This window comes from Urtica dioica, chromosome 6, assembly GCF_054948205.1.
Source record: "Urtica dioica subsp. dioica isolate 48M chromosome 6, U.dioica_male_clone48M_v1_H2, whole genome shotgun sequence".
Classification (NCBI taxonomy): domain Eukaryota; kingdom Viridiplantae; phylum Streptophyta; class Magnoliopsida; order Rosales; family Urticaceae; genus Urtica; species Urtica dioica.
The window spans coordinates 12,664,256-12,683,683 of record NC_142761.1 but is presented as its reverse complement, the minus strand read 5'-3'; the positions used below and the strand labels follow the sequence as shown (position 1 = coordinate 12,683,683).

Sequence of the window (19,428 nt, the reverse complement as noted above, 5' to 3'; positions counted from 1 at the left end):
GACGACTTGGGTGCGCCATGTAGGCGTCTTAAGTGCGCCATGTAGGCGTCTTAGCCTGCATCTCTGGGATGGCTTATGGCGCGCCGCGGAGGCGTCTTAGCCTGCATCTCTGGGACGGCTTGTGGCACGTCGCGGAGGCGTCTTAGCCCACATCTCTGGGATGGCTTGTGGCGCGCCGCGGAGGCGTCTTAGCCTGCATCTCTGGGATGTCTTGTGGCGCGCCGCGGAGGCGTCTTATCCTGCATCTCTGGGATGGCTTATGGCGCGCCGCGGAGGCGTCTTAGCCTGCATCTCTGGGATGGCTTATGGCACGCCCCGGAGGCATCTTAGCCTGCATCTCGGGGATGGCTTACGGCGCGCCGCGGAGGCGTCTTTAGCCTGCATCTCGGGGATGGCTTACGGCGCGCCGCGGAGGCGTCTTTATCCCGCATCTCACGGATGGCTTATGGCGCGCCGCGGAGGCGTCTTAAGTGCACGCTTGTTCCCGTTTTATGTTCGGGTGTTTTGTTTTGATGGAGCGTGCTTTCTTTTTGTGGAGCGTACTTTCTTGAGGATTTTGAGCGTACTTACCATTGCCTATGGCAATAGCCCCCCGAGTTTTGGGTTTACAAGTGTAATCTTTGATGATTGAAAATCTTTGATAAAGTGGATTTTGAAAGAAAAACATCGAACTTTATTAATATTGCAAAAAATTTGAAATCCTAAAACGTTGGCTCGTAGGCCTTATTGAATGTTTAGAAAGCAAAGAAATAAAAGGGGGGGAGCGCTGGCTAGTGGTAGTACTCTCTTCAAGTGTTCCTCATTCCACAGGCGATAGATCGGTGTCTCGTCCATGTATGACCTGGTAGACTCTGTGGGGTCCTTGATGAGGACGCCGTTACCTTGCACTTGGGTGTCATGCAGGTCTCTTCATGGACTTCGCGGAGGACCTTGGTCGACTCGACGCTATCTCTGAGCTGGGAGATTGTGTTAACCGTCTTTCTAGCAGTTTTTCCATCGATTCCCTGGATGTAGCATATTCTGGCTTGGGATTGATCTCCAGCCATGATGCCGATTCCATCCTTGGTAGGGAACTTCACCAGCAGGTGGTATGTTGAAGTGATTGCCCTTAGCCGGTTCAACGTGGGTCGCCCAACGATTACGTTGTAGGGGGACTCTTGGTCGACCACTGGGAATGGGACCATGTGAACGACTTCAATGCCTCCGGGAGTTCCGAAGGTGACCGGTAGATCGATGATGCCTTCGGTCATGACTCTCTCCCCAGTGAACCCGAATAAAGGTGTTTGGGTTGGAGTTGGGCGTAGCCCCCCGAGCTTCATGCGCTCTAAGGTGGACTTGAGTATTATGTCGGCAGCACTGCCGTTGTCGATGAGAACCCTTTTCACCAATTTATTAGCCACTTGGGCTTTGAGCACAATCGCGTCATTGTGCGGATGCACAACTCGCTTGGCCTCTTCGTTGGTGAAGTACATCGTCTCGTGAGGTACGGACGGAGGTTCCCCGTAGGTGAGGTTGACGTGCATAGCAGCGTCTCCTTGGGACGCGGCCCTCAGGAATTTCTTTCGCTGTCGGGCTGAGTCTCCATCTTGTGGACCGCCCAGTATGGTGGTAACAACGTGGAGTTGTGGATTGGCATCGGTGGTAGCCGTGGTTCGGTCGGCATAAGCAGCTGTTCCTCCTCCCTTGCCAGACTGTGGTCTGTTTGTGGTGGGGCCCGCAGCGCTAATCATGCGTAACACGAACTCTTTCAGCTCACCCCGTTGGATCAATGCCTCGATTTGCCTTTTAAGACTGTGGCACTCGGAGGTCAGGTGACCGTATTCCTGATGGAACTCGCAATATCTAGACCGGTCGCGAGTCGCGGGGTCTTTGCTCATTGGAGCCGGGGGAGTGAACTTGTCACGCGCCAAAGCCAGGATTTGATCTGGCGTCGTGTTCAACGGTGTGAACGACGAGTGGCCCTTAAAGTCTTCCGCAAGTCGCGGCTTCTGGGGCATCGGAGGTCGGCTATTAAAAGTCTGACCTCCTCTGTTTCGCCTTTTACGGGAGTTTCCTTGCTCGTTGCTAGGCTCGTCTCGGTGGTGAGGGCTTTGATCATTGCCCTTGCGACCATCGAGGTAATCTTCGACTCCCACGAAGGTCTTGGTGCGTCATGTAGGCGTACGGAGCGCACGGCGCAGGGGGCGCGGCGCGCGGGTCATCTGACGCGGCGCGCGGGTCACTGGACGCGGCGCAGGATGCGCGGCGCGGGCGCGTCTTGGCGCGGCGCGCGCCTGCCTGGCGCGGCGCGCTGCCTTGATGGCGCGGCGCGCTGCTTGCTGCGCGGCTGGCCGGCGTAGCGTGTTGTGCGCGCGGCGAATGGGTCGTTTTGCCGGACTCTTGTGGGCCTTTAGGGGTCTTCGAATACCATTCTTGCCACGTGAAATATGAAGGTTTTCACTTGAGGAGAACGACTCGAGGCTCGACTCGAGGAGTGACTCGAGGAGCGACCCGAGGCTCGACTCAAGGCTCGACTTGAGGAACGACTCGAGGCTCGACTCGAGGAGAACGACTCGAGGCTCGACTCGAGGAACAACTCAAGGCTCGACTCGAGGAGCGACCCGAGGCTCGGCTCGAGGAACGTGAGGATTTGGCACGAGGACTTGTCAGTCGACTCGTGACAGAAGGCTTGCCGCTCTTCAGGACCTCCGGCCTGACCATCGGCCCTTTGAACGGCGTGTCTTCTTGGCGTCTCAGGTTTTCCGAAAACGACCGACAACAGTACGTACTTTGTTATTGAGGCAGAAATGCAAAATTAATTCAATAACCTGATGTTTTAAGTTAAAAAAAATAACTAAAAAAGAAGAAGGTATATTTAGTGAAATCTGTTTTTTTAATATCACAAAGGAAAAATAAAAAATAAAAAGAACATTGGAAAAGGAGATAAAAAGGACCTAACTAACTTGACAACAAACTTTTATATTTGAATTTGAAGGATTGAGCTTGAAAGCAAGGTACGATAGGTTATGTCTTATAGAATTTTTAGATGTAGTTTTTCTCTTTGTGCCAATGGTTCGGTACGGTCTAATTTTTCATCTTATTTAGTATAAAGATCAAAATAAAAACACAAATTTAAAAAACTCTGTGGCATGTAAGAAGTTTTCTTTCCCGGGGAAATTATCCGAAATTCATATAATTTTAAGTTAAACTGCAAATAAAAATATTAAAAATTATGGTAAAAATGCAATTTTTATGAAGTCCATGGGCATGTGCCCCCATAGTCTTTACATGCCTCCGCCTATGCTGGAGGTCGTATTAATTTATAAGCATGGTTGGACATTGGTATACCACAACATCCTAAAACAACATAGAGATGAAAATGTTTTTTTTTTTTTTGTCCACGTAAGACAGGATTGACAATTCATTATACAAAACATATTGAGGCATATCCTCAGAACTTGAAACGTTGCAATGGAGGAATAAAATCTATCCTCTTTGATATATAATATTTCAAATATTCTCTGACATCCATTTCGCGGTATAGCAACGGATCATCTTTGACTAGTAACTCTCTTATTGGTCCATAAACTTTTCGAGAATTTTCCGATTGGGCGTATGGTCGGAAAAAACTTGCCACTGATATCCTCGGCCCAACTTTGCTTGATAGAACACGGTGGTTTGCACTTATGAATTTATCATTAGTAAGAAGCTGCCAAAAAAAAATAAATAATAATAATAATAATAATTTATAAGAGATTTCTTTATAATTTTTTGTATTTTCTTTTATATTATTTTGAGTAGGGAAATTACATTACCCAACAAAAAAAAAATGTATATAGATAAATAAATAAACAATTACCTCACTCAAAAAAATATAATAATAAACAATTACCTGAAGAAAATCTCCAATATTGACTACAAGCGATCCGGCGTTAGGGCGAAGATCAATCCATTGATTATTCCGAGTCAATACTTGGAGTCCCCCAATTCGATCTTGCAAAAGTACAGTGATGAAGCTACCGTCAGTGTGTTTTGTGCCACCCAACGTGAGTTTGGGTTCGGGACACGGTGGATGGTAGTGACCCAAAACTAAAAGCCCGTCGGTGCATTCCATATCCTTAAGGTGGTTACGGCCAAGTTCAAGACTCTCGGAGATCAACTCGAAGAGTGTGATTCCCAACTTCATCATTTGATTGGAATATTCCTGCAATATTTCACTTCAAACAAGTATGTTACTTTCATTTGACTTGTTATTTTGTCGGGGAATTTTTTAATCTCTCGTGACCAATTAATTGATAGACTATGTTTACTCCCCAAAAGATTTTTATTTGCGAAGGTTAATATTAATATTAATAACAATTCAAACTGACTCATTTTGTTGTGTAATTGCTTCTGGTTTACTATAAAAAATAATAAAAAAAATTTGCATAAATTTTTTATTCAGAAAAAGCCGTTTTTAAGTTGTGAATAGTCATTTTTCTTAATTCTACAATTTTATTTTTTAATTTTTTTCACAATTATGGACTCTATATAGCGGTTTAAAATTTCATTTATATGGAGAATATTTACCGTTTGAAAAACAGATCTATTTTAGAATATATTTAAAATAGGTGTTATTTTACAAATATTACACCTTAAAACTGCTATCTTTGTAGTTTTCCAAGAAATTGTCATGAGTAGAAGTGAATTAGTGTCAACTATCTTTTTTCAAAAATGGCACACCTAAGACTTCTCATTTGAACCAGTAGTGTACAATTACATAAATGCATTCTCTTAATTATTTCCATCTTTTTCATTATTTTTTCCAATCGTTTCCTTATAAATACTCATTACCCACAACTTTTCATTTATTTCCACCATATCCACCGCTTCCCTCCATCTTCTCATAACTCCCCTAAAACCAACCGCTGAGACGTCCTAGGTAACCACCGCCGAGACGTCCCTTCACCTTGATTTTGTCCGTCTTTCATCTTGGATGCTATGTTTTCCTTCTTCTTCCACTTTCTCTTCTTTTCTGGGTGTGTTCCACAGTGAAACCCTAACCCACCCAAATCACAAGTTTCAACTACCACCATTCTACGAAGCTTTTACCCTTTACAGCATACCCAAATCGGCCTCTACAATGACAAAAAGAAGCCTTGCGAAAGGACTTGTAAACTCCAAAAAAACCAAAAATTCAAACTTCCTAATGAAACTCCACCCCGCCGGAGTAATAGGGTTGGGTCTTCGCCGCTGAAAAAACCGGAGAAGAAGCCTGTAAAGATAAAGAAGGTCGTGGAAGAATCGTATTGGTCTAAGAGAAAGGGTCTAGCAATGAAAACCCCCAATGCAAAGCGTCCGAGAGCCAGCGATGGTGGGGATTCCGATTCTCCGCGTGACGTGAACGACTTTGAGTTGAGTCGAAGGCAAGATACCCAATTCCGATAAGTTTAGTTGAATTTGTTTAGTTACATGTTTGGATCAGTATGATGGTGTTGAAATTGGAATGTTGGCATAATAAAGTCTAAATTTTTATCAATAACTGATTTGTTTGTCACTATAACTTTGGAAAAAACCTTATGATTTCGAACACCCATGGTTGAATTTGTTACGGAGTAATTTCGTTGCATATATGTAACTAAATTATGTGTATTAGTTACAAACATGTAACAAGAAAATAGATTTTAATTACAAACATGTAACTAAAACACATTATTTAGTGACCGATATGTAACTTATATTGATTTATTAGTGACAAGATTAGATCAAAGTATGTAACAAATTTGTAACTAAATCCTATAAAATGTAACTAATTTAGTTATCTTACTATTTTATGTATAGAGTTGGCCTCGATACGTTTCAGAGGATTCTCTCAACCAGTTCAACTTTGATTTCCATGGGAACGGCATGTCGTTCAAAGAAGAAGTCGCTATGTCCAAGAAAGAGCCAGACCTGTTCAGAGAGTCGTGCTTTGGCCTTTTGTAGATATGCCTTCGATAACCATTCCTCGAAAATCCTAAGTAACCTTATGATGAGGACGGGTTACTTCGAGGGAGTTCCCAAATCAGACGATAGATTACTAATAGAGATCGGCGACGTCCCTAGGGAGTTGACTAGGGAACATTTTAGAAAGATCACGGGCCTACAAATAGACAACTTACGACGCGAGGGCCAACTAATATGACGAGATGGTACCCGAGGAAAAGGAAGATGAAGAGTATCTACGGGCCGAAGAGCTAATAGAGGCAGTTTTTCCTACAGAGCATACCAATGATGAATGGGAATTTGAGTTCATGATGACATATGAGAAGCGAAATGAAGAATTAACTCTACTGGAAATGATGTAGAAACATCCAAATAAGAATTTTCATAAGTATCTAACTTTAATGGATAAAAAAACTGTCGATAAAAGCCCAACTTGAACTTGAAAACGGCCTAATTGCTGACACGTTCAAGAAAGGGGCACTTGTCACCCAGGGTAACATTGCGACACTTATTAAGGACAGGAAGGACTGGAAGCACGATGAGAAGCGAGTCCGGTTTCTTCTTCTCCATTTCCTATGCAATGTGCTTCTCCCGGGCCGACGGATAGTTGTCATGAAGAATAAATCATACATAAAGATGGTTGATGATCCGTGCACATTCAATGGAGGGAAATATTGTATGCGATCACTTCATGATCAACGTGAAGAATTTTGGGAAAAAAGCAAAAGAGCCCAAGTAGCCCATCGATGACCAAGAAGGTTTATCTTGAAGCCTTTTTACTGCCTTTGAAGGTATGTGCATACGAGTGCATACCAAAATTGGAGTCTACGGGATTATGAGCTGTACTGAAAGACGATGCGAGACCGTTGATTCTACGATGGTCATCTTCCTCCAGAGTATCCGAATCTCCAATACAATACATTCGGTTACAAGAGGTACCTCTTTTTACATTGCAAACTATTTTGTTAGACACACACATCCTAACTACTTGTTTTTGTTTATGTTTCCCACGTAGATTTTAGAGCCATTTGCAGTGACATCGTAGAGCCTCCCTCTCAGCCCATCTCTACCATTGGTCATACTCCAAAGAAATTGAAAACAGTTGCCTACGAGAAGGAAAACTCATATGCTAATCATGAGGGTAAAAATCATAACTCATGGGCTTTGACGGGCACTATGCGGGTCGCGCACCTCAGAGCCTTCTTGGGCTTTGCACGGGCTGCCCACTTCAACGGCATCCTGGACCCCATGCGAATAAGGCGCCTCTTTATCCGCCTTGGGTTCGCGCAGAGGTGCACACTATAACCATCACGGGCTCCGCGCAAACAGCCTAAAAAATAGAGTAACGGGGTTCGCGTGGAGCGTCTCCCTCTCTGTCCTGACGGGCCTCACACGAGGCCCCTTCGTCGCCCTCTCCAGTGAGTCCACCCGGTGCGTTCCCACCATTGCCGCCCTCAGCAGCTTTGCTCACCACGGATCGGCAGTCGCCGTAGTCGCCCCATCTCACGACTCCATCATAGAGAACAATCGCGCTTGACTCCGCCCCGCTCAAACGCAAAGACGCTAGATCTGCTTCTTGGCCCGTCGATGGGCCGCTCGACGGATTTCACCCGCCGTCGGGCCGCCATCGTTAGTGATAGTATTCACCATTCGAAATCATCACTAAAGAGGCCAATTAGGGGCTCAAGCTGATGCCTTCGAAGAAATCATCACTAAAGAGCGGAGCCCTTATAAGCTTGGAATCCGACACGTCATTGAGCACATGAACGATATCCATGACGTCACCGCGATTTTCACAGCCGTCAAAGGAGAGAGAAGAAGAAGATGACTGAGGAAGATGACAAAAAAAAAAGAGGGGGTACAACCTTTAAAAAAAAGAAAAAAGAAAAAGAAACCCACCTTAATAAACTGAAAACTCTCGAACAATTAGCTTCCCAACAATCAAAGACTCCCGAAAAGTTGAGGGTTAATATTATAGGGTCAAAATCGACTCCCGAAAAAAGGCAAAATGCGACGAATCCTAGCCTGAGTCCGATCAAACTCTAGACGCGGCCCGGGCAGACCTCGTGAGACACATGCGAAGCCCAACCCGCATGAGGCAGGCTTCCAACAAGGCCCAGATGGCCACACCACATCCACAAGGGTTCGAGCGGACCCCGCAAGCATCAAACAAGGCCCAGCCCACAAGGGCAAAACCGCGCGGGCTTTAAGCGGGGTCTAGAAGCCTCGGCAAGGGGACGCTTGGAGCCCAGCTCTCAAGGAGAAGGCTCCGCGGACGGCAAGTGCGAAGCCCCACATCTTCCAGCGAGGCCCAACAGGCTTCTGGCAGGCCTCCCGGATCAAACCGGCAAACCCACACGGGGTCCGCCTAGGAATCCAACGCTTCAACTACTTCACGCGCTGGCTCCGCGGGCCTTGACAATGGCCCCGTGAGCCTCACCGACAGTAACACAAGCCCCGCCTAGACCGACAAGGCCCCACGCGACTCCCACCGTGGGCTCTCCACGGGCCTTCTCCTTACGGCCCGATCGGTGCGTTTACATTGCTCCAACTCCTATAAATAGGAGTCCTCGCCTCACATTCTTTAAGCCGTTCATAACCTAAGCACGTCCTTACTCTCTGGATCCTCACTCTAAATCACTAAAACTGCTCTAGTATGCTTCCGAGCTTAGAGGACATTTGCTCCATACTCGCTTACATTACACCAATGCTAATGTTGAGCGTCGGAGTGCTTGCCGAAGGGAAATCTTTCGGGTCCCTATAGTTCACGTTTGTTTACTCTCACAAAAGACAAACATAACAGACCTCTAACCATCCATTGGAGGTCGGCGATCTCAGGCGTTTGGTGACACCTAGCCTACGTGCAGCCTTAGAGTCCGGTCCTGGGCTAAATCGCCGATGCTTCTAAGTATTGACCCGATTTCGAGCGTAATATACATATTTTAGTTACATGTTTTTAATTAATTCACAAAATTTAGTTTAACTAATATACGAAATTTAGTTACATACACGTAACTAATATATATTTACAGAAGCTTACATGCATTCCACAAGCTTGTCTGATGTACTTGATATGCTTTGCATTCGAATCCACAGAGAGAGCAGTCATAGTTCACAAGGCTTTTTTCTCTTCTTTCGTAAAACCATTTTGTCATCCCATCTCTCAAGAAATCAAAGATCTTTGAGGTCGGAAACTCCCGAGCTTTGACAAATAAATAATTCAAAGATTCGGCATTGTTGGAAGTCATGATGGAGTATCTGTTTTTCGCTGAAATGCGCGCAAGCCCACTTTTCAAGGCCTACCTCCTTCTCAAGATACGTCCGGATTCTCGTGTCTTCTTCATCAAGCATACCCATAAATCTTTCTCACTCGATGTGTGTGTACGCCTTGGTGGCACCAAAAAATTTCCATGTCGCTTCCTTCATCAAACCTTTGAATTTATTCCACACGTTTTTCAGTAGATGGTACATGCAATACCCATGATCAGATTCTCTGAATAGCTATTCAACAGCCTTAAATATTCATTTGTTCCTATCCGACACAATAACCTGATGTTATCTCTCCCCAATTGCTTTTTTTTAACTATGTTAAGAAGTAAACCCACGACTCAGTAGACTCTAAATCACCAACACCAAAGGCAAGTGGATAAATCTATTTGTTTGCATCCATCCCATAAGCTGAAAAGAGCGTGCCTTATAGTAATTTTTCAGAAAATTTTCGTCGATGATAATTTTGGGACGAAGATACTTCCATCCCCTTTTCCATGCACTAAGAGACATAAAGAAGTATCTAAAACGATGGGAACATACAATAGTCACAAGGTCGAATGAAGAACTTGGATTGGCCGTTTCCATCATGTACCTCAATGTATGCAGATTTGCAATTCTAAAGCTTTCCCTCTAGACCTCCAAGCTTTTTTATATTTCATTTGCACTCCATAATCCTGCTCCATGTACACCATGATAATGTTGGATCTACGAGCTTGTGTTCTACAAGCTTCCCAACCAAATACATGGTTTTCTGAGGATAGTGTCCTTGCATGTATTGTGCACAACAAGTATGCTCATAGTCGAACATACAAACATCAGGCACAATAACAAGTTATATAAATGTTTTACAGGTTTTAGTTACAATGGTGTAACTAATATTGGTTACATCAATTAGTTACCTACCTGCAACTAATTTACAAATTTTAGTTGCATTCATATAATTAAATTCCCAAAATTAATTACATTCATGTAACTAATTTCTATGGTTTAGTAACTAAATCGTGCAAATAGTGACTAACTTGTAACTGATTCATTTAATTACGTAACTAATTAATATATTGAATTTTGCAATACTACCTCCTTGTATGAAATTATAGTATTTTCCTCAATCTAACTGCCCATACGGTCCACTTACGAGAGTTATCAAGACAAACCGCGTGGATATATTGTGTAGTAGATCTAACCTTGAACGTAAAATGATTGTTGATTGCAAACATGCTCAAACCTTTTTGCAGCACAGCTTTGTTAGCATATAATCCTCCTTTATATACCTTTATGGGAGAATGTATGTCCATCACGTCCAAGAGCGTGGAATCGGATGATGGAACTATTGTCGCTCTGTGAGAAGGCAGAGGAGTGCTAGGTTCATCGGCGGCTTGAGGGGGCTAGCTCGGTTCACCAGCGGCTGGAGGGTAGCTCGGTTCACCGGCGGCTGGAGGGGTGCTCGGTTCGTCGGCAGCTGGAGGGGGCTCACTCTCACTTGTGTCATATATGTTTCCCTCGTTGAGGATATGAGATGCTTCACCGACAGGTAGAGAGGACTCTTCAGAGATATTGTCGGGGATACCATAATCAAAATTCATCAAAGGTGGCAAGAGAGCTGCTCATGGATCTTCAGTTCCCAAAAAACCACTCTCTCCGGTGTTCGGAGTGGAATCAACATGCGCAGAAGAAGTCTTCAATGACTCAAGCTCCAAAACTAGAGACATTTTTTATGTATCTGGTTTCTCTTTCCGAATATGTAAATAGCATGCCAAACTAATGTCGGAGTCAATTACTATTGGTTTTACCGCCCCTTCTGTTTCGTATTTATCAGGACCTTAACTTTCCCCCGGAACACCTGAACAAAATTTTTGTTAAATCCTCATACATCGTCGGTAGTATGAGGGTTGAATACAAACACCGGTCTGGTAATAATCATCTCTGAGCCATTGACCGTTATGCTTGACGTACGTATATATGTCTTTTTTTTATCACCGTTGGCGAATTAGTTACATTTACGTAACTAAAAACGAAAACTAGGGGAATTAGTTATAGAAAAGTGACTAAACATCCAAACAAAACCTGGGTTGGTGACATATATCTAACTAAAGTCAATAACGTTCAATATGGGTTTAAAAAATGCAGGCATGTAAATCTGGGTTTCAATATTTTTCGTTAACAAGAATCTGAGACTATACCTTTATACGTTTGGTTGATGCAGATTTGGAACATAAATTTTCAATAAAAAAACCGCTGAGTTCAACAAAATTTTCAGATTGAACTCCGGCCCGGTCATCGGAAGAAACTGACTAGAGTTTTGATCAGAAAATATCTTGACAGAGAGCGGAAAAAACTGACGAGAAATACTGTAATGGTGGTCCTGAAAAGTGGGACAGTGGAAATGATGGTCGGAATTGACAAAATTTTTGGCACAGTGACGGAGAATAATGGTGTGAGAGAGATGAAGGTATGATGAAGAAGGTGAACGCGGGAATGAGGTTGAAGAGGGAGGATTAGGGATTTATGGTAGATGCTAGAAGTCGTAATATGGGGTTATTTAAGAGGTTAAAATGGGTATGTTTTGTTTCTCTCTCATTTGACCCGGTTTCTCTCTCCTTTGATTACTCCTAGATGTGCCGTTTTTCAAAAACAATATTTATGTGCCAAACACTATAATTTTTACGAGTAAATCCCCTAATTTTCCCCAATCACTATTATATTTTTGTTGATAAATGTTGGGGTAATTCCACGACTAATTCATTTAAAGATAGCAAGTCTTAGATTATAACACTTTTTTTATGAACTATTATAAATAGAAAAATTAGTCGAACTAAGCCACCTGCAACGTTGAAATTGTAATCTAGCCAACGTTTCGTCCAAATTTTCACTCTAGCAAAAAATGATGACGTGTCTTACTTATGTAAGATATTAATTACTATAATATCCTCTACTAGAATTTGCTTACAAAACTTGTAGCCCACGTTTGATCAACCAAAATTTTCAAAGTTAATACACGTGTATATATTTAGAATTTTAAAAAAAAATTATATATTTGGCAAAGTTTGTTATTGGGCGTTTTCTTATTTCTTTCTAATTTTTTGTTAATTTCCGCTGCTTTGTTAATTTCTATTAATTATGGTAAATTTACATATGTACAGGTAGAGGTCGATGGTGTTATCAATTGATATTTCTTTCCTTTCCTTTAATACGCATTTAATACAGTGTTATTCACAAGCCGATCAAATTTTCAATACGAAGTTTCGAAGTTAATACACGTGTATATATTTAGAATTTTTAAAAAAAATATATATTTGGCAAAGTTGGTTATTGAGCGTTTATTTTTTTCTAATTTTTTGTTAATCTCCGCTGCTTTGTTAATTTCAGTTAATTTCCGTTTATTTTACGCACGATAAACTTCGGCTGGCTGAAAAGTTGGCTAGTTTTTGGTTTCTATGAGAGTATTTTCGATATTTTCGATATTTTCTAACCGTTTACTTTTTTGTTAATCTCCGTTGCTTTGTAATTTTTTGTTAATCTTCGTTGCTTTGTTAATTTCTGTTAATTATGGTAAATTTACATATGTGTAGGTAGAGCCGATCAATGCCCACCAGTTTGAAGTTGTCGATGGTGTTATCGATTGATATTTCTTTCCTTTCCTTTAATACGCATTTAATACGGTGTTATTCACAAGCCGATCAAATTTTGAATACGAATTTTCGAAATTAATACACGTGTATATATTTAGAATTTTAAAAAAAATTCTATATTTGGCAAAGTTGGTTTTTAAGCGTATATTTCTTTATAATTTTTTGTTAATCTCCGCTGCTTTGTTAATTTCTGTTTATTTTACGCACGATAAACTTGGTTGGCTGAAACGTTGACTAGTATTTGGTTTCCATGATTTATGTTTTATAAGGGTATTTTCGATATTTTCTAACCGTTTATTTCTGTAAATGACTAGATTACAAAATTTACCAAACGTTGGCTAGATCCTTAAAACCATGTTTGAAATTGGCTACGTTGCTAGATTACCCTTATAAATATGTTATTAGTTTTTATTTTTTTACGATTTTTTTTTTAAATAAAGCTATAAACAGGGAAAAAAAAAACCTAAAGGAAATCGCAACAAGTAAAAAAAACTAAAAATTAAGTCAAATAGACAACAAGAAAAAATTCAGTATTAAGAAAATATATTTGGGTAATAAAAAATAAACGATATGTTTAAGGGATTAAATTTGAAAATAGTATATTAGAGGCAGTTTCAACATATATGTTCCCGTAGAAAGCCCTATTGAATTTACTTCATAAAATTATAATTGAGAGTTTGGAAGACTACAATTCCTTAACGAAACCTATCATTGAAAATAAATTATTTAATTTAGCGACATATTTTGCTATTCAGTTTCTCTTCTGGTTAACATGGCTGCTATTGTGGTACCTGTGATAGCCTAGTGGTAATTCCACATCACCTCTTGTGTGGAGATCGTGGGTTTAATCCCCACTGCAGCAAAGCTGCCTTAAAAAAAAAAACATGGTGCTTTCGATGGTAGTTGAACTTTGACCCTTAGACTCTGTTTTCTCTTTTCTTTTCTTTTTTCTTTTCCTTTTTCTTTTCTTTTTTCCATTGACCTCTCTGATACGTTGTTTTTTCTTATCCTCAACCCCTCTAGTAACTCCTATGCATATTCTATTTCTAAAAAACACAGCACAGAAAGGGCAAAAAATAAAATTCATGGACTAAACTCCTAATTATTACGTGTAATCTAAGCCAATTTTGCTATAAATCTTCTCAGAAAATAGATAAAATGTGAAGTACTAATTAAACTGATCTATTAAAATAAACAGTAATTGATTAATTAGTACCTGCACACTGATGGAAGTTCTTGGGGTTCAGGTGGATGAGGAGCCATGTAACAAGAAATTGTGTCCCTCCAACAAGCCGCCGAAGAGTGGTACAAATCATAATTGGACATGGAAACGAACCTTTTCTCCGGATCCCTCGAATAGAACAACTTCTTCACTTCCGCGTCTTGCTCGTGAAATCTCCGAACCCCTTCGATCATCTCGTTCAACACCTCAATAGGAATTCCGTGGTTGATCACCTCAAAGAATCCGTATTCCTCACTCGCACGACGAATATTTCCCACCGTAGTTTTCCTATCCTTGACTACCCCTTCAAGGTCTATGATTGGAATCTCGGACGTGGAATCATTTCTTGCCGTCCAATCATCATCGACGAAAAGCTGGTGAGGATCGTGTCGGAACATGGGAGGGATTTTGGTCACCCCAGCGTCAACAAGCCCTTTGACCCCTGTTTTTGTTTCATCGAACGCTTTCAACTCTCTTAATCGCTCATCGGTGATCTTCTTGGCCATTTTTCCAGGCTAAAAATTGCAGGACAGAATTTATAATAACTATTTGGCTCGGAGTATCTGAATTGGTTGTGATAAGATATATTATAGTGCGTGATGGGGGAAAAATTTTAAACAATATTTTCTGTCGTGATATAAATAAGAGCTCTTATGTCAGGTAGGTATGAAAATTTATGTATGAAGGGTTGACTTTGGGTGGAGTGCTGCAGCTGTTCTTCCCAACGAACTTCTATAAAAATTTATTACATTTAATGTTATACAAAAATCATACAGTTTTTGTAACCAAGTTTATGCATATAATTTGATTAAACGAACAAATACCCGAAATAAGTAATGTTTGTCCTAAATTTTAATATTTGATAGGTTTCCAATATGGATTTACGATACCAACGTTCTCATCTCTTATTCTGAAATATTAATCATCAAAATTCATCCACATAAGTTTTTATATGCATTATCTATTCATATTCACAGTAGTAAAAGAAAAAACGAAAAAAACTTGAAGACTCCAATTGATACTCTCTTCATGAGTTCAACTTGCTGAATCTATAGCTTGAAATGATCCAAAGCCGATTCTCCATCAAGGCCTTTCGCCTGATAGTACACACAATAGTCCCTAACCGTAGTTTCCTTGTACTTTGGAGGATTTTCTTCGGATATCAAATCCTTGATCGGTCCAAAAAGTCTTGTCGATGGCGAAAAACCAGTACTGAAGAAGCTCGCAACCGAAACCCTTGGACCTACACGGCTCACCAACACTCTATGCTCAGAGCTTTTAAACTCGTCGTTCGATATCAGCTGACAAATCCACAAAATTTAACCGCTTAGAATCTACATTGTATTTGGTGAAGTTAAAACAATAATTCAACTACATTATCTTTGTTTGATACCAAAAAAAATAAAAAATAAACACTAATTCTATCTTATGACCAATGCCATCTTAAATTTTTTTTTTTTTTTTTTTCTTTTTTCAGGCTAAACAATTAAAATAGAGTATATCTGAAAAAAGGAGTGGTAATTAGTATCATGATGGCAATCCAGGTAATTTTTTTTATCATGTTACCAATCAATGATCTGGATGTGAGACAACAAAAATATAATTTTTTTGGTGATGTGTTACAATTGGGCAATTCTACATATTAGAGCGTCTCTTACATGGTATCAAATCCCCAGAAATTAAAATTGGTATCAGATCAGAGGTGCAATATGCAGAAAAAAAAAGTTAATAATGAAGGGACTGACTTGCAAGAGATCGCCGATGTTGACAACCAAAGCCCCCGGATGAGGGGTTACGTCAACCCACTTGCTGTCGTTCATGATCTGGAGACCACCGATGTGATCTTGCAAGAGGATTGTGAGGAAATCATTGTCAGCGTGCTTGGTCACGCCCAGAGTTAGTTCCGGCTGCGGACACGCTGGATAGTAATGGCACAGGACTGTCAAACCTTCGGCGCACCCGAGATCTTCCAAGTGCTTCGCGTTTAGCCCCAAGGCCTCAGACAACAACTCGAACACCAAGATCCCAACTTTTCTAACTTTCTCCGAGTATTCCAAGAGAATGTCCCTGTGAAGGCAATCCAGTTTTGCTCATCTTTGGCCCTATGATCAATCATATTTTATAATATGCACAAAGTTTCAACTTTGCTTTCCCAACTGTGCCACTTAAAAGTGTTAAGACTGTCTCAACTCAATGGACTATTTTGAAAGATCCCAATTTATGAGGTCATGAGTTAGGCTTGGCTTGTAAACCAGATATTCGGAGGATTATGTACCAAGTTTTGAAAGTTTTCTGTTGGTGGGAAAAAAAAAGGGGGGGGGGGGGGGGGGGGGGGGGGGGGATTTTAATTACCTGATGACAAAGGGAAAGTCCTTAGGACTTGGAGGATTGGGAGCCAAAACAGAGATTAAAGTGTCTCTCCAATTGGTTGAAGCCCCGGAGAAGAGATCGAAATTGCTGTTGTACAAAACTCTGTTTGCTCTATCTCGGCCGTACCACTCTTTCTTGGCCTCCGAGTCTTGCTCGTGAAACCGTCGAACGCCGCGTCTCATCTCCTCCAGAACAGTCTCGTCGATTCCGTGGTTGACTATCTGAAAGAAACCCCATTCCTTTAACGCCTCTCTCACCTCGAACACTATCTCATCTCTCCGCCCTAAGTCGCAGCCTCCTCCGATGTCTATGATCGGGACACGCGGCGTCGCCTCAGGATCTTCCGAGGTTGAGATTGTATCCGAGTCGTTGAAATTGTGATGGAAAATGCGTGGAATCTCTGTGACCCCGGCGTCGACGAGTCCTTTCACGCCGGCTTTGGTGTCGTCGAAAGCTTTGAGATCGGTTAGTCTGTCGTAACGGATTTCGCCTGTGTTTGCCATTTAATTCGTTTTTGTCTATTTTTTCCTTTAGTGCTCCGAAACAAAATCATGTGTAGCGTGCGAAAGTTGTTTAGTTTGAGGTAAGGTGTCATTTTCCATGTCATTTCATTTCGAGTGTCTTGATTTATGAAAAATGGACGCATCGATGGAAAATCGAACGGAAAAAATGTGAAAAATGACAAAGGAATATAATAAGTGTTAAAATCACATGATAATATTGCAAATTATCATAAAATAAAGATGTTCTACACACATATAGCTAAAATAAGAAATGGAATGCATCACTAGAATTACAATGAAAAATCGAACGAAAATAATATTGCAGAATAAACTAATAAAACAATATTTATAAATATACTCCAAACTCCGCACATAAAAATCATACATAAAAAATATATGTTCCACAATTAAATCATACAACAAATTCTAAAATATTACACGTAATCTTATTTTATTGTATTAGTATTTTTTTTTTTTTGGCAAATATGAATATATTTAGTATGACGAATATATGTAAACAAAATATATGCCATAGGATTTAATATATTCAACGATACTGTATAATAAGAGCCTATTGTAAATATTATGTAATACGTTATATTTATGTCCAACAATACTGTATATAAGCTACCTAGATATATGTTCTAAATATTGTATTATAATAATAAGCTATATTCGGATACAATGAGAAATGATAGGATCTAGACCACTTGAAACATTAAAATTTTAAAATAGTCAACGTTTAACTTTTATTAGCAAAATAGCCAATATCGCTTATGTGGCAAGCCAACAAAAATTTAATCCCAATTATACCCTTATACATGTACTTAATTCAAAAAATATTTAACAGTTTTATTTTAAATATTGCAAATACGTGTGATTGCTATTATTTTAAATTCCTTATTTTTCTCTTTTTATATAACTGACCTCTCTCTCTCTCTCTCTCTCTCTCTCTCTCTCTCTCTCTCTCTCTCTCTCTCTCTCTCTCGTCAAGCCTACTATTTCACAGCCTCTGATAAACTTTATTATTGTCATCATCTTTCTTGATCCATATATACGTTTAGAATCTTCTCAATTCCACACAAATAATACATGCATATTCATATAAAAATAAGTAGTGGATTTGTATACATACACATATGATATATATGTATGTATATACCTAGACTGTGATCTCAAGACTGCATAGGGTAGATGCGATTCATCAATGTTAATAACTATTAGTAATTTACTGGTTTTTTAAGAATTATATATTTTCACGCAATTAATATTCGTTAATTATTGTTAATTGATAGTTCATCTTTTTTGGTATATTTTTCTGGTCTATGCACAGTAAATTATCATAAATTATTGGTAATACGTGACATGTTCATCTTCTTCAAGAATTTTGTTCTCATCTGCGTTTTTCCTGTCATAAGTTGGCTGATTTGTTACCTTATATTAGTGGTTACTTATTATTAACATTTATTATTATTATTACTATTATTATTTCAAGTAATATGTTTTATGTAAATGGGCGGGAATATTGTTAAGGATAATTTTATCTTTTTTGTTGGGTAATAAATAGTTGATGGCTAATTAACAAAAATTATCTAAACAATGGCTATTTTGCAATTCTAAGTTTCAAAATGGCTAGTTATCTACAATACCCCGAATAAACTAATAAAACAATATTTGTAAATATACTCCAAACTCCGCACATAAAAATCATACATAAAAAATATATGTTCCACAATTAAATCATACAACAAATTCTAAAATATTACACGTAATCTTATTTTATTGTATTAGTATTTTTTTTTTTTTTGGCAAATATGAATATATTTAGTATGACGAATATATGTAAACAAAATATATGTCATAGGATTTAATATATTCAACGATACTGTATAATAAGAGCCTATTGTAAATATTATGTAATACGTTATATTTATGTCCAACAATACTGTATATAAGCTACCTAGATATATGTTCTAAATATTGTATTATAATAATAAGCTATATTCGGATACAATAAAATATTGTAAACAAAATATATGTCATATCTATGATATAATGCTAGTCTATTATACTAGGCAATTGTGTGCCGTATATAATTATAAAATAGTCAAACTCTTCCTCCTCGTATTTACTCTCTCTTCTTCCAATGGGGTCCATTTCTTCTTCACCCTCACTCACTAACCACCATTGTTGATCTACAAATATATCAAAATTCAAAACACAAAATGCCACCGAAAATCGTCCACCTCTGCTGTTTCTCTCGACTTTCTTCGAAAACCCACGAAAATGAATGACTTTTTTTTCATTAAAACAAATGAAATCGAGCGGTCGTTTTTTTGTCAAGTGGCGTGTCGTTTTGCTTAATGCCGAACGATATTTAACAGCGAAACGACAATATGTGTATTCGTCGGCCGTTCTTGGTCCGGCGGCGGCGCCGCTGCCGATTTTCTCCGATTTTCCACGGCATTTAAAACCTTGGTTTGAGGTCACA

General features: G+C 39.9%; 2 protein-coding genes across 2 annotated transcripts; both read right to left on the bottom strand.

Annotated features, from left to right (window-relative positions):
* Nucleotides 1–3,209: 3,209 nt before the first annotated feature.
* On the bottom strand, nucleotides 3,210–14,651 carry LOC149393404 (1-aminocyclopropane-1-carboxylate oxidase homolog 1-like). The gene is made up of 3 exons (XM_089616544.1): nucleotides 14,059–14,651; nucleotides 3,872–4,196; nucleotides 3,210–3,688 (listed from the first exon to the last, which is right to left on the bottom strand). The coding sequence occupies exons 1-3, from the start codon at nucleotides 14,568–14,570 to the stop codon at nucleotides 3,431–3,433; spliced, it is 1,095 nt and encodes a 364-aa protein (XP_089472670.1). The 5' UTR covers nucleotides 14,571–14,651; the 3' UTR covers nucleotides 3,210–3,430.
* A 249-nt stretch (nucleotides 14,652–14,900) lies between these two features.
* On the bottom strand, nucleotides 14,901–16,992 carry LOC149393403 (1-aminocyclopropane-1-carboxylate oxidase homolog 1-like). Its single transcript, XM_089616543.1, has 3 exons — nucleotides 16,417–16,992; nucleotides 15,810–16,131; nucleotides 14,901–15,365 (listed from the first exon to the last, which is right to left on the bottom strand). The coding sequence occupies exons 1-3, from the start codon at nucleotides 16,935–16,937 to the stop codon at nucleotides 15,114–15,116; spliced, it is 1,095 nt and encodes a 364-aa protein (XP_089472669.1). The 5' UTR covers nucleotides 16,938–16,992; the 3' UTR covers nucleotides 14,901–15,113.
* Nucleotides 16,993–19,428: the final 2,436 nt, after the last annotated feature.